Genomic DNA, 15,489 nt, shown 5'->3' on the forward strand with positions numbered 1-15,489 from the left:
GCAAATTCATGGGGCAAACCACCTGGGTTTTGATTTTGAGAAACACCCAAGTCTCACAATAATGGCCATGTCTTTCAGAAGGTTACAGCCCAGCAGGAACGGAACGGGAAGGTCCTTACCGTAGCAGTGGGGGTAGGAGTGGTGCCCGGGACTGCACTGCTCGCACCGCGGCCCAGCAAACTCGGCTCTGCAGAAACACCTCCCGACGGAGTCACAGCCTCCCGGCAGCGTCCCGACCGCGCTGCAGCCGCACACTGCAACACGGAGAAACCGTCTGCCCTGTGCTGGGACCACGGGGCAAAGCTCATAGCAATATGTTTTATTTTCTGAGGTTCTCAGATGGGCATTTAGGTGCTGCTCTAAGCATTCAAACTCTCAATCTCTGCCCCCTGCATATAGAATCACAGAATCATAGAATGGGTAGAGTTGAAAGGGACCTTAAAGATCATCTCGTTTCAACCCCCCTGCCCTGGGCAGGGACACCTCCCACCAGACAAGGTTGCTCAAAGCCCCATCCAGCCTGGTCTCGAACACTTTCAGGGATGGGGCATCCACAGCTTCTCTGGGCAGCCTGGGCCAGGGTCTCACCACCCTCACAGCAAAGAATTTCTTTCTGGTATCTAATCTGAATCTCCCCTCTCTCAATTTAAAACCATTACCCCTCATACTATTGCTACACTCCCTGATAAAGAGTCCCTCCTCATCTCTTCTGTAGGCCCCCTTCAGGTACTGATATCCCCTAAAACGCCCACCAAACCCCTTCCCAGTCCTTCAAAACCCTGCCAGAAGACCCTGGCTTTGTGTGTACCCCCCCAGGCCCGTGGGAGGACAAATACGCACGCTGGCATAGGGGGTAGTTGAAGTAGCCGGGCGCACACTGGTTACACAAGTGCCCTTCAAATCCCGTTCGACACAGACACTGCCCTGTCTCGCTGTCACACGTGCCATCGTACTGACCGGGGCCGGAGCACTGGCAGGCTGGAAGGCAACAAGGGCACCAGTAAATAAACGGCTTCTTGGTCTTGCCCCTTCCTAAGAAAGGAACCAGAGGATCTGTTCCTCTGGGGTGGAAACGCAGTCGCTGGAGAAACCATGTGGGACACAGCTGACAGCAAACACCCCTGGCCCACTGCTCACATCCATAGGGAATTTCTCAAGAGCCCCCCACGAGCTGGGAAGATACTGGAGGGTCAGGGCTGGGTGGAAAATACCAGCAGAAGTCATGGGAATTTGTCACTTAGAAGTGGGGCTGGAGAATTCCTCCTCCCCAGCGCGAGCGGAGGATGGGGAGAGGCACGCTCCTCCCCAGCAGGGCAAGCTTGGGGCCACCGACCCCGAGTCACTCACGCTGGCAGCTGGGTCCGTAGTGGCCTGGGGCGCACTGGTCACAGTGTGTTCCCTGGAAGTTGGGTTTGCAGACACACATCCCCACCCGAGGGTCTTTGCGACAGGCGTTGCCTTCTGTCCCACCGGCGTAGCAATCGCAGTCTGGAGAGGGGGACACACAACAAGCAAGGCCAGACACGGCTGTCAGTTGATCTCTGCTGCTGGGAGGGGTCCCATGAGGACAGGGAAGGAGTTGCCATGAGAGGGAACAGCACAAGCATTTGCCTCCTAATAACCTTCCCACCAGATGCTAATGTTTTAACCAAACCCTGCTCAGGCAACCAGCTCGTGGGGTCGCAGGGAGACCTCAGCATCACGCCGATGTGCAGGACGACACACAGGGCAGAGAAACACTGCCTGCACAAGCCCAGACAGCTGATTCAGCACAGCATTGCCCAAGAGCTCTGTGGGAATGACCAAAGCCTTCAGTTACCCAGGGTGAGGTTTGGGATTTCTCTCTGGTCACTCCACACTCAGCTGCACCCGAGACCTTCATGCTGCCAGGGCAGGAGGGTGCTCCAGGTGAGCAGCGCTCAGACCCTCGGCCAGCTCTGCCTTCACTGGCAGCAGCAGCGCAGGGTGCCGGGCTGGGAGAGGGAAGGGCAAAAATAGTCCAAGAACCAGAAGGAGGGGGAGGTGGGGAAATGAGAAGGGAAGTGAGAAATTCCAGCACAGGAAAAAAAAAACCTTGCTGGAAGATAGAGAAGGAAGGAGAAGGTTATCTGGAGCGCACTGGGGAGCATGAGACAGGGGAGAACTCGGTGGGAAAAGACAGGAAAAAAAGCACAAGGGAGGAGATGAACCCAGCGGAGCGAGCATCAGAGAGGAGGGAGGTGGAGGGGAGCGGAGATGAGGGCACGGGTGAGCTTTCAAAACAGAGAAAGCCACACAGAGCGAGCAGCCCCCTGTGCACGCTGCCCAGGCACCCGCAGCAGGGCACGGGGGCCGTGGGCAGGGACCCGCTGCGCTCTCCACCAGATGGGAAAACACAGGCACACAGGTCTGGCAGAAGGACAGGTTTGTATCTAACCCGAAAGCTGAGATCTGGGAGAACCCAGCTCAGTTCCAGCTCAGCCACAGCCCCTCTGCTATCTTAGAGGGGGGTTCTTACAGAGAGGCCAGAAGGAATGTCACCAAATGGCCTGGACACCAGAAAAAAAAAGCACACAATCACATGGCCACTTCGGGCTAGAGTTTCCCTGTCTATAAAAAGGGGCTCATAAAACTTCCTTTCCCCCACCCCACCGCTGCCTCCTCTCTCAGAACCACTCTGTTAGGGCTGCCTCTTACAACGTACGTGCCTGCTAAGCTGAGGACCTCATCTTGCTCTGGGTGGTGAGATATAACAGTAATAAAGCACGGTGATTGCCAAAGCAGCAAGGAAAACTGCACTGCTTACTTATGATCTGTCCCGCAGGGAGCACTTGTTCTCCAGTATCGTTGTGAGCAAAAGCTGGAACAGCTACACAGAGAAAGAGACATTGCACAGGTCAGCACACATGCTCAAAGAAATCCTGCGGGGATATCAAAGGGTTGACAGTTCCAAAACAGAACAGGCTGAATGAAAACGTTGAACGTGGAACAAAGTGCAGAATCCCCGTAAACAAAGAGCCACTGAAACCATTTTTAACCTGGGCTCTGGAAAGATGGTCTGGGTTCTGGACTCTGGAAAGTCTTTCACAGAAAGGGAGAGCCGAGACTCCAGTCAAACGGACTCCAGAGAGCCAGGTTCAGCCCAGCCCTGGTCCAGCTTCCACTGAAGCCAAACGTGGGCTTGTCCCCATCTGCAGGAACTCCTCCAGGAACAGGAGTGCCATGCGGCACGGGGAAAAGGCACCTGGAGAGCAGCCCCAACTGGAGCTGCTGGCCCATCCTGCCCCCGCTGGGTCTGTGCGGTCCCAGACCCGGCCACCCCACGGCCCCACACCCCGCAACGTACGGTAGCAGTGGGGGAAGTTGAGGTATCCCTCGGCACAGGCATCGCAGTGCTCCCCGGTGTAATTGGGCTTGCAGTAACAGCGGCCGGTGAGGTCCTCGCAGGTGCCATCGGTGAAGTCAGACTCACAGTTACAGCCTGCAGAGAGGGACAAGTCAGCGGTGGTTGTCACTGACAGTCACTCAGCCAGCCATGAGCACCACAGAAGCATCACTGCGACACAGAGCCTCTGTAAGACACCCCGCCATCTGCTGTAAATTCTCTCCAAAAATAAAAAGCACAATTTTGCCTCTTTGAAAGGGGTCTGGCTTAGAGGAACTGCTCCCACTGTGCCTGTCCCACTGCAGGGACCCAAGTGAAACAGCACAGCTCCAACATGCCTCTCCAGGAGACCCCAGTTTCCCCAGAGAGGTGCTGGTGGACACTGCAGCAAGGACACAGTCCAGAACAGCTGATGTGTCACAGCGACCAGACCGAGCTGGGCTCCCCAGCAATACAGATACAACCCACTGCTGCCTAGAAATCCCTGTCTCAGCGTGTGGAGGGTAACAGCCTGCAAGTGCCAGCTGAAAGGGCACAGAGGCGACAGCCGAGACTGGACTGCCCTGCCGGCAACTGCAGCGGTAACAACACATTTTTAGCTTGTTGCAGCCTTAGAACATGCCACCACTTTGGATTTCACGGATGCTGCACACACATACTGTCTGCATGTACACATACACTTCCACGGGCAGTGCCAGCTGCAGCAGGAACACCCACAGAGCCACATCCCTTTCGGTCGTGGAGTCCCTACATCAGAAAAATCTCCCGGCCCAATCCTTCAGACCACCCTCCTCAGCGTCAGTAAGTCCAAGCAGACGCCTACAGCCTACAGAGGAAATCACACTCACGGTAGCAAATGTACGGAGAGTCGATGGGGTGGTCAGGGGAGCGGTAGTATCCTGGGATGCACCTCTCGCAGTTAATGCCAGTGGTGTGATGCTGAAAGAGAGGGGGTTAGAAGGGCATTGGTTTCTCTGCCCACAGGATTCCTGTTCATCTGCCGGATTTACTAACAGCTTCTGGGGCCAAAGGGAGCGATTCAGAAGTATCAGCACACAGAAGACCTAAATCTGCTCAAAATTTCACACCGATTTGAAAACAAAGCATTTCCTGCAAACTGCGTATCCTCCCATAAGACCAGTCTGAGCTTCAGGTTCGTATCTGACCGCGAGCTCATTTCAGTTACTTCAGATGGTAAAATGTCCTGACCATTTTGTGTTAGCAGGACGAGAGCAAGCTGTTTCCTCCCAGCAAGAAAAAACAGCTTAGAGTTTGATGCCACTGCATGTAACCAGCTCACGGTCACCTTGGGAGTGGAAGAGCTACCTTCCCTCCTTCACTGGGAACTTCAGAGCCTGAGGAGATTGGCATTTTGGTGGTCAGAGGAGATCCAGAGAGATGGCAGCACCTGAGCTCTGCAAACCAGACAGGGACATCCCAACGTGCTCAGCACCAAGCCATCCCTCCCAGTGCTCTGTGCCTCAGCAGACCGCACCCTGAAGGCTCAGAAAGGTAAAGGTACCACCCGGGGGACAGCCAGGAACCCAAGTGCTGTGTTCATTACTGGCGCACACCCCTTTAACCCGTGGCAAAGAGACTACATTTCCAAGGAGAGACCTAACTAAGGCAAGTGATGGTGCGTGAGGGCTGGTGGAGCTGCCGGCGAGACTGAACTCCAGGCTGACAGCGGAAACAAACACAAAAATCTTTTCCAGGGGAGCTCTTCAGGCCTACCTGACAGTCAATGCAAACGCCTCCCCCTTCAAACTTGTCTTCGCGACTTTTGCTGGCTTTGTGGCGATCCACCTCTGGGTCGTAGTAGCAGTCGTAGGCATGGCCATTGCAATTGCACGCTGAAAACAGAGAGAGACGTTAGCCAAGCCACCAGCCCACGCAGGTCCTTCAGGCACCAGCCGCATCTCAACATCCCAACTCTTCCTGCTGGGTTTGACATCGGATGGGTGACTTTTCAATGAGGAAAGATGCTTGAACGCATCTGGGGGATTACGTGATCACCCAAGCTCCCAAAAATCTCCCAGTTCAAACGCGCAGAAGCAGCAACTCTTTTGCAAGGTCTAGTCTGCAACTGGAAAAACGCAGCAGGCACAAAATCAGAAGTAAAATATGTGCAGGCGTGTATAGACGAGAAAAACAAATTACCCAACTTTAGGGCCCCAGGTAGTCTGGTTTAGAGGGCAACATTCTTGCCTCTCTTATCCCATCCGGGATGGAGGTGAGCTGTAAAGTTCAGCGCCCGGTGAGGCTGCTCTGTACAAACCCCCAGGATTAAGATCCAACTGTCCTTTGCTGCCCTGCGTTTATAAGAGACGGTGTGATAGAGCTGTGCTCCGTGCTCCGCATTCCCAGTGCAGCATAAATTCCACTGTCGGCATTTACCAAAGGTTTCTCTGGACAAATAAAGATGTCCTGCACGTAAACACATCCACATGTAATTCATCTTGGAGACAGAATTGAGCAACAAGACCTGCCTGCACGAACCCTTGGACACAGAGGAGGAACTGGAACATAAGCAGAATCAAAGTCCTGTACAGACCTGGTGGGCCTGCCTGTGCGAGCCTCGAGTGAACACCATTAACCAGTGATCCCCACTTCACCCAGTGCCCCACACCATAAACCCCACCATTCCAGCGAACGGCTCCTCTGCGCTGCAACACCAAGGGGCCGGCGAAGGATGGTCGACCTGCGCTTTGCAAAAACAGCTGGGAAAGGAAGGGAAAACCCAGCTCCAACTTACGCTGGCACTCGTTTGCGCTGTCGGCAGTGGCGGGCTTCCACGGGAACTGGTTGAAGCCGGGGCAGCAGCGATCGCAGGACCCGCCGCAGGTGTTGTGCTGGCAGTCGCACTGTAGCCTGCAGGGGAGAGAGGAAGGAGCTACAGCCAGGGGCGATGACAGGGATGCGTGGGATGGGGACCCACCGTATAACCCTGCTGTGCGTAACTATCACCAGTCAGATACACAAATGAGCGACGTTTGTTAATCCAAATACTCTATAGAGAAGAGGCTTCTAAGCCATTTTAAAAAACTTTTTAATTACTGATTTTTTTTTCTGAGCCAACTTTGCTTTTCCAGTGCCATTCTCTCCCTTCCTTCTCCTCCACCATCACTCCTCTTTTCTTCACAGGGAGACAAGGATTGGAGAAACATGAGTGTTCCGCTGCCCAGCCAGCTCTACAGACGATAAAATGTGAAACGGTTGGAGGCGGCAGTGGTAGAAACCGGAGCTGAAGCAAATGAGAGCGTGGTGCAGGGACACGATGTCCGGCCACACAGGTCCCGTCAGCTCCTCCAGGTAGTACCTGTCCTTGCAGAGAGGAAGGCCGTGAAATTTGAATGAAGTCTCTTAGCAGACGCTGGCCCCACGCTCCCTCCCGCTTTTCTCGGCCGGCACAGGCAGGGCTGTGCTGGGTAAACAGGCAGCTCCGGAGGCGCCAGGCAAGAAATCTCGACGGTCGACGGACGGATCTCGTCCCTGCTCGACCGCAACGGTGATTCATTAACATCAGTGACATCATCTCCAAAACTTCCACTTAGCAGAAGGCGATTCCCATCCAACACAAACGCTTTCTGTTGTATTAGACTTATGGATAATACAGCATGTTCCAGCTTTTATCTGTGCAATTACTCATTTCCCCTCAGGGTTGGTCTGCCACTCCCATCTCTCCCTCCTCCAATGCTTTTCCATTCAAAAGCAGTGTTTAAAAATAAATGTAATTTTTTAAAACGTTAGAAACAAATGGAGTAGTCATTCTTGGTGAAATGCAGGAGTGCAGACACACTCTTCCATGCCTGCAGTGAGCCGAGTGCCATGGTTTCCACCCACGTGTATTTTTAAGAGGTGGGACCTGCAAGTGTATGTATAGCAAATAGCCAGACAGAGGCAGCAGCACGGGACAAGAGAACTGATTTTACTGAAATATGGGATGATCTGGAAGTTCAGGGGAACGCGGGCAGGATCCACATTCAGCATGTTTGGTACAGCCAGAGGGGTTGAGGGGCAGGAGGTCCCGGCTCTGCTGGTGGTGCTCCCCTTGCAGATGCCACGAAATGCTTGGCCACAGTCATGATGCCCCAATCCCTACCCTCATTCACAGGCTGGGCTGCAGCTGGCAGAGTCCAGGCACAAAAACAAGCCCCAGAGGGGTTGGCTGGAGCCCAAGTCACAGAAATGAGCCCTGAAATATTCCCCAGGAACTTTATTCTCCCTTTGTTTTGCAGACCCAAGCGGGAGACTCAATGAGAGGCAAACCTTGGCCATGCCTCTCCAATGAAACCACTTGCAGACCTCTCACCTGGCTGACTACACTCAGCACTTCCAAGAAAACACAATTTTATGGTTTTTTTCCATGGCAGCAGCTGGAGATCAAGATGAACATCCATAAACACATGCGTGGAGAAAGATGGTCACTGAGTCAGGGAACTTATAAACCTGCTGAGCGGTGTTAATCTCCCTGGCTGGAGGATGTGGCTCCGGCCACACACCCTGGCTCTTTAATGTTCGAGATGTTTGAAAAACACTGGTTCAGTTCCCAGAAAGCAAAAAGATGGCACTCAATGAGTGAAGATGCACATTTCAGCTGGAGAAGGAGCTATTTATTTAGTCTCTGCTGTCCAGAGTTAGCAACGACCTCTCAGATTGTTCATCTATCACGGCAGCTTTGCCATACCTTGTGCCGAGTCCGCGCCGCTAATGAATTATGGACAAATGTGCATAAGCTACAATATTTACACGTTTCATTGATTGAGTATATACAAGGAAGGGGAGGGAGCGGCTGTGTTCACATAGCACATATTTCCTGGTTGTTCTGCTGTAAAAAAATAAAACCACGGTCTTCCCACTGGAACTGATGCTCAGTAAGAGACTATAAACAGTTTCCAGCAAGCAGCTCTGTTGGAGCTGAGGGCGGCACACAAGCGCTGCAGCAGCTGGATTTGGCCAGGACATCTGAGATACACAGACCAGAAAAAAAAGCCCCTTCCTCTGATTGCTTCTGACTGTACTGAGGGGAAACCACCTGCCAAAGGGATTCGCAGATGGCGCAAATCCACCAGCACATATGGTGCTTTGTCTTCCAAAATGGGAAAGAGCAAGCTAGCAGGCAGGATCCAGCAGGGAAAGCATCCTAGATCTCCTGCAGATCTGCTTCTGAGCAGCCCGGCTGCTGTTATCTTCCTGATTATCTTCAGCATCAGGCACAGGAGCAGCAGCTGGACTCTGGTTGTCTCCTCTCTTCCTTGTGGCATCTGGGATGGGGCAGTGAACCCATGGAAGCAGTTGCTCTTATCAGACAAGAAGCAGAGCTCTTTCAGGGCTCTCCTGAGCTCACACCACCAGCAGCTGCATGTTAACACAGGATTCCTGTCCAGGCTCTCTGTCTGCAATGTGCCAGGTCCCCACTGATGTTTATCACGCTGCTCACAGGGTTTGCCAGGAGAAAGGCTTGTGCCTGATCCTGCTGGTGTTCACCTTTAACCAGGAGAACTTTCCTTCCCTCTGCTTAATTCAGCCCATTTGCTCTTGGGGCAAAGGGACAGTTGTGAAAAGAGCAAAGGATCCTCGAAGAGGCTCTGTCTGCCCACACGCTGTATGCCCTTGCACACTCACACGGGGACCAGACGTGCTGCCAACTTCACACAGCTGGATGTGCAGCCTCCCTAACTTGGCGCTTCAGAGAAGCTTTCCAAAGCTGGATAAACATTATCATTTATGGCTAGGAAGTCAGCTCATGAACATGCTCCATCACGTCCTAAAGGCTTTGCCAAGACTTCTTGCTCACCTCACCTCTATCAAAGTGCTCATCCCGCCTTTCTGGGCAACAGGCACAAGAAACACGGGCGTGTGCAGAGGAAAGAAGTTAAAATGAGAAGCGGAGACCTCCCAGACAGGCTGAGACATAACTGGGATTTTTAACAGGGCTGGGCCAATTCACATTCCTTGTTTCCCTCTATTTGCACTTCTTTGCCCCGTTGGTGTCACACTCCGAAGAGGCAGACACGTGCAGAGGGACACACCGCAGCTCCTCCTCAGACGGGTCACACAGATTTCTGAGGGAATGATGTATTTCTGACATCTGAGGCCCAGGACATGAAGGGACATTGTGTCCCAGCCCCACCTGCCTCTGCGAAGCCTCTTGTCCTGCAGCACTGTGGCAGGTATCACCGTGCTGGCTCCATGCCGTGTCCGGGCAGGAGCGCTGGGATGAAGCAGTGCCCGTTCCGGCAGGAAGGCTGGACACAGCTGCTGCTGGAGCCTTGGAGAATGGCAGCGTTTCACCGATTACTCATTTTCTCAACTGAAAGTATCATATTTCTGCTGACTTCTACATGCTGCTGGGCTTGCTAACAGGGCACAGCAGTGCCAGGAGAAGTTCTGCTATTTACCAGCGTCTTTGTCCTGCTGTATCCCAAAGGGCTTCGCAGATGTTAGGAAGCACCGAAGTAGGAAATGTTTTCTCCTCCCGGCAAGCGCGATCTGCTCTGGGTGAAATGCAACAGCTGCTGCTGAACACGTGCTGCAACGTTAGAGCATGGTTTGGGGCCAAGAGCGAAGATGCCAAACGCATCCAAGCGAGGGTAGAGGAGGGGAGTTCTGGGAGGCAGGGACAGTCGTCAGCAGAAGTGGCATTCAACAAGGTTCCCAACACATCTTTCCTCCCTCAATTTTTCCTCCCTTCCTGGAGAGCCCCGAGCCATCTATATAATGATGTCAGGGTGTTTCTATGTTAAAGAATCACTTTGCACCATGAAGCCTTTTTGCTCTGGTACAGGGGTGCACTGTGCATCCAGCGACACCAAAGTCCAAAACAAAACCAAGGAACAGGACATTCAAATATTTACAAACTTCCCTCTGTCAGAGCGTTAGGCACACTAATGCACACTTGCTTTTCAATACATCTTTGTTTTAACACTTAACAGCTTTTAGCCTTGGCTGGGACTCCCTGGAATTTTATTTTAGAAGATCCAAAAGCTCTACATGATCCTGATGAGAAAGAAATATAAGCTTTCCCTCGTCCAGCTGAATCTACCCATCCCTTTCATAAAGGCAACATTCAGGCTGCAAACAGATGGCTAAGAAGCAACATTTTCATGGTTCGAAGCAGCTCTTTGGCATTTCAAGTTGCCAAGGCAGATGGAAACAGTCCCATGAGCCAAAACATAACTGCTTTGCATGCTCTTGCTCTTTTGTAAAGAGTAGTTTAGCTACGTATGTAACCAATCTAGGGTTCTTAGGAGTAGAACTGAACAGTGGGGTTTGGTTTCTTGGGAGACCATCTATATCTGAGAGCACTGCCCTGATTTATAAGAAGCCACCTGGGAAGCAAGTGAATTCTCTGAACAAGTTCAGAAACCAGCCCTGGGCTTTGACAAGAAACGTCCATGTCCAACACCAGTATCGGCTTTATATACCTACCCTCCATTCCAGTGCTCTGCTCCCATGGGGATGGCAAAGCTGTGGGAAGAGAAACCAGACCAGGGAGCTGATCTGGCTGACAAAGTGTTTAATTCTTGCTACTTTGGCAGGACCAGTTTCTGGTTCATTCTCAGGGCAGAGCCATGAACAGCAGCACTGGCGCAGTTACGAGCTCAGGACAGAACACAACCCACGCTGGCATCTTTCATTCTTAGCCTAACAATTCAGAAGCTTTTACACAGAACTGGGACTTTGAAAAACATACCTGTAAGGGTCGTTTGGGTCCTTGGCATCACAGACATCTGCATGGCCATGGCAGACACAGCGCCCTCCAATGCTGATATCCTTGATGCTGTAGTAGTACTGGAGAGCACAAGAAAGTTTGGCCATTAATATCTTTACCAATAAGCTTCACAACTGCCCTGTTCAGAATTCAGCAGGACTTATATTTAGTAAAATGATGTGTCGGGACATTTCCCTTACAGTGACAAGCTCGACCCTGTAGGCTGCAATATCTGCCACCACTAACAGAGCCCATGAGTTACAACTTGGGTCTCCCAGCACAGCCAGAAAGCCACGTGTGACACACGAAGCGTTTCCCAGTTTCACGCTGCTGGCACCAAGCACAGCTCTTCCCATGCCTCCAGCTCCAGCCACGGCAGCAGCGGCACCCACTGCAGACGCCTTCAGCTTGGGGAATACAAATACAGGGAGAGGAAATCCTCACAGGCAACATTCAGGGATGCCTTCTCCCCAGAGGCAGCACACACAGCCCTCAAACACTTCCACCTCATTAGCAAGAGGTATCAAGGCCTGTCTTACCCTCCTTGTCACTGTAGGGTCCCTTAAAGCTTTGCCCATCAGGTGCCCGAGCAGAGTGTTTGTCTGCAGGAAGCGCAGTCTGATGTTGGTGGCTTTTGTGAAATTCCGCAGGAGAGGAGAGTAGGAGAAGTTCATGGCTCCTGGGCGCCCGTTTACCAGAGAGACAACAATCTGTGAATGCAAGGAGAGAAAATAAATCTGTGTAATCCTCTGAGATGGGAAGAAATTAATCCCTCCCTCAGCCGAACGCAATCTTTACCTCCCCTTCAGGACGACTGAATCAGTTCCCTGCCAGTCTCATTTGTTTTAACAGAGTAATTCAGGTGGCACCCAAAAGTCTAGAGGGAACCAATTAATAAGAGAACCTACAGTCACGGAGAAACCCTGGAAACTCCAGGGGATAAAAACCTGCAACTGCTCACCTCCCCATTTTCTAAAGGCACGATCCGGGAGTATTCAGTAGTGCAGATGGCATGGTCATCCTTGGTGATACGGTCCACGGTTTGCAGTCCAAACTTCTCAATGCAGTCCCTCTTGGAAGCTGTTCACCAACCAGAGGTGAGAGCAGTAAGAGACAAAGAACAATTCACAGCCCTGCACTGATTTTCCCACACTGAGAAACAGGAGAGAAGGGTCTATGCTCTTTGTTAAGCATTTACTACGTGCAGATTGCTTTGTATCTGTCCTTGCTAACACATACTGCACTAAGGGAGGGAGTCACTATGAGAGTAATAGGCATGGTCAGAAAATCCCCAAATCACTTCAGTAAATGGGAAAAGTGAGAACGGCCATTGTATTGCTCTGCTCCTGATGTAGGGGCATGTACTATCACCATCGCGTAGCTCCTCAACTTCTCAGGTAATTCCCAAAGAGTGAACCGTCACAGAACCACACAATGGGAGCAACCACAAGCCACGGCCACCGCTGCGCCATGTCCCATCAGGCAGGGTGGAGATGCCGGGGTGAGGAGGGGTTTTATGGTGTTTGGAAGAAGCAGACTGCCTGCAGGACATCTTCTCCCACCTTGCTCCGAACTCTACAACTGCTCTTAAACAAACACTACAAAACAGAAATGCCAAAGCCGCCCAAAACAACCCCTTGGGGACAGCCATCGAGGGCTCCTGCCACTAAGTGGCAACGCAAGGCTGGCTAAAGCCAGGGGACAAGCATGGTCAGGCAGTCACACTGCTGGCCCTGCAACCTGCCTTGGGGACACTGCACGCCAAGAGCCTCCTTGCAGCTGCAGGAATGTCCTGGCTTCCCTCCTGCGAGTCCAGCACCCTTGCCCCCAGGATGTCCGACATCCCTGTGCCGGCAGAGCCAACCAAACCCCAGCGAACGCACTGGGGCAGTTCAGGACCTGATTGCGCAGGACGGGGAGCACCCACATCCACTCATGAAAACACCTTCACGGGGCCACCCTCCGGCCACTCTCTGGGGCTGTTTCCCCAGGGAAGAGCCTGGGACAAAGGCTGCTGCTCCGTCCCACTCCCGTTTCACCTGGGCCAGGAGCTCTCAGCAGTGCGTGCTGAAGGACACATCACTGCAGTGGCTCCTGAGGGTGTTTCCATGGGGAGAAGAGGGAGGCAGCCAAGACAATCTGCTGCTCCTGCCAGTGCTGCTCAGCTCATACTGGGAGCTGATTGGGAAACGTTTGCCTAATTTATGGAAATAGTACTCCAAAATCTGTTGCAATGTGCCTCCAGGAGGCGTGTTCCTCACTCCATGTGCTGCAGTGGAGGAGGCTAAGCCAGGCAGGAGGAAGAGGAAGGGGGAGGAAGAGCTTCTGCCTCTCCTGCCTTCACCTCTGGCTTGCACCCACCCACACCTCATCTCCAGCAACGTGGCCTCACTCCACGGAACACTGTTCTGGCAACAGCAGGAGCTCAGTTGCATCCGCAGGAAGATGGTGTGGAAACATTTAACATCAGGTCTCTGGCCGCCAGGCTTTGCTTCACCAGGTGCTTTTTTTAAAGGCAATTTATTCTGCAGCCCCAGGTGAGGAGCCTGTCACTACTGGCTCGAGATGATTGATTTCCGGAGCACGGCCACGGCTGGGCACGGAGACGGGATGCTCAGCAAGAGCAGCTACTTGGGAAAATCAAAAGTCTCCTCCAGTTATTGCAAATCTACACAAGAAGCCGAGCACTTTGTAAGCTAAAACAGAGTAACCCGTCAACCTTAAACCATAGACTGGGAAGCCCACCCTCAGCGGAGAGAAGGACGGAGCTCTGTGTTGTGGCTGCCTTCCCCCAGCAGTGGCACTGCCCAGCAAAGCGAGACCAAAGGGGCTAATCCTGCTCAGACACTGAGCTGGGGCAGGCGAGGCTCCATGGGGCTGGATGGACAGCTGGGACTGGCTATCCTTCATGCCCTGTCCCCATTTGAAACGCTGCGTGGGGAACCCTTCACGGGGATAAACACCAGCATAAATCTCTCCCCAGCGTTCCCGCTTCTCCTTTGGTGGCCGAGGAAAGGGCGGCCGCAGCGCAGGGAGGATTCGCATTGTCACAGTCCCTCCAGCCCCTTCTCCCCAAGAGATGTTTTTCCACCACACTCATTTCTTCCCTCCTCCCGCAGAGCTAAGCCCAGCAGCATTTCAGCAGCCTGGCTGGGGGGCACGGGGCCGCCTGGGGAACGGGACACCTCCCACCACGAGCAGGGCTCCAGGGGCAGCGCGGGGACGGTGTCACCCAGGGCAAGGCTCGCTGGGGTCTCTGGAGAACGCTTACATTTCTGCTTTTAAACCCTCTTACTGAACTGACCAGTGTTTTTGTTAGACCACCTACAGAATTCCCCGTGCCAAAAATAAACCTCCGCAGAGGACTTCTTGTGCTAGCGAATCTGGCAGGTTTTGGAGCAGCCACCTCTTTATTTCCATGGGAATTTTCCACTGGGCTGTGTCACTGCGTGGCATTTCTGAAGGGGGGGAGTGGTAGCAGGGGCTGATGTTGCGGGTGGGAAGAGGACTCCAGGGTGGGAAGAGGACTCCAGATGCTGCAGTGGTGCCACCACAGTCAGGAACAAGCGAGTGGGGCAAGAAGTTCCTGCTCAGCCCCAGACCAGGCAATAACGTGACCACAAGGGGCCCCGGGAGCGGCTACAGAGCTGGGAGGGAAATTCTCAGAGAAGATAAAAAAAAAAAAAAAAAAAAAAGCAAAGCAGGGAATTTGACAGCAGTAACTCCCCACCAGCAGAGGGGAAAACATCCGCACTGCAGGGGAGCTACTCAACTAAGGCAAGACGGCGGGTAAAACGTCTGCAGCTCTTCCTTGCACAAAAGGCCAGCAAAGGTAAAGCACAGGGTGACAGGTAAGCCAGAAATACGAGCCTTTAGAGGTCTCTGAGTGCTCCCAGGTCCTTCCTTGCCAGGTTTTAAGCTCTGGCTGTAGATCTTAACTCACATCTTCTCCCAATTACTGCTGCTGCTTCTGGGAGAGGCTGGTGGTTAACAAGTTCCTCAGCATCTGGCTACCCCGTAGACCCTTTGGGAGAAGAGTGCTGTAGAACCAGCTGTTTCTAAAGGCATCGGGTTTTAATCAGAGATCGGGGAAGTCAAACACACAGCCCGGATCTCCGCAGTCATCCTTTCCACCTGCTTCTGATCCCACCTTGCACAGTGGCAGGACAGCGGTCTCCTGCCCTGCACAGGCTGTATCTGACCTCCGGTACCAACAAGAGCAAGGGGACCGTTTTCTGCCTCCTGACCCTTAGAAACGAGTCACTGGTTTGCTTCTGGAGGAGCTGAAATATGCCAGTGCGGATACGGCACAGGGCAGACAGAGAGAGGAGGGCGGGGAGGAGACAATAAGAAATCTCATGTTCCAGACCTAGATCAGCAATGCCCAACCACTGACACTGGTGCCAACTTC

At 52.9% G+C, this 15,489-nt stretch overlaps 1 protein-coding gene across 1 annotated transcript in view; it reads right to left on the minus strand.

Moving 5' to 3' along the window:
- The window catches only part of LAMA5 (laminin subunit alpha 5), a 91,620-nt gene that overhangs the window by 35,816 nt on the left and 40,315 nt on the right, over positions 1 to 15,489 (minus strand). The window contains exons 4-14 of the mRNA XM_074156845.1: positions 12,040 to 12,158; positions 11,618 to 11,788; positions 11,061 to 11,158; positions 6,120 to 6,235; positions 5,099 to 5,217; positions 4,213 to 4,303; positions 3,326 to 3,460; positions 2,786 to 2,848; positions 1,348 to 1,488; positions 841 to 978; positions 120 to 254 (exon numbers count right to left, since the gene is read on the minus strand). Of these exons, the coding sequence (XP_074012946.1) occupies positions 120 to 254; positions 841 to 978; positions 1,348 to 1,488; positions 2,786 to 2,848; positions 3,326 to 3,460; positions 4,213 to 4,303; positions 5,099 to 5,217; positions 6,120 to 6,235; positions 11,061 to 11,158; positions 11,618 to 11,788; positions 12,040 to 12,158 (1,326 nt within the window). The remainder of the gene's footprint in view (positions 1 to 119; positions 255 to 840; positions 979 to 1,347; positions 1,489 to 2,785; positions 2,849 to 3,325; positions 3,461 to 4,212; positions 4,304 to 5,098; positions 5,218 to 6,119; positions 6,236 to 11,060; positions 11,159 to 11,617; positions 11,789 to 12,039; positions 12,159 to 15,489) is intronic.

Source organism: Numenius arquata, chromosome 12 (genome assembly GCF_964106895.1).
Source record: "Numenius arquata chromosome 12, bNumArq3.hap1.1, whole genome shotgun sequence".
In the NCBI taxonomy this organism is placed as follows: Eukaryota; Metazoa; Chordata; class Aves; order Charadriiformes; family Scolopacidae; genus Numenius; species Numenius arquata.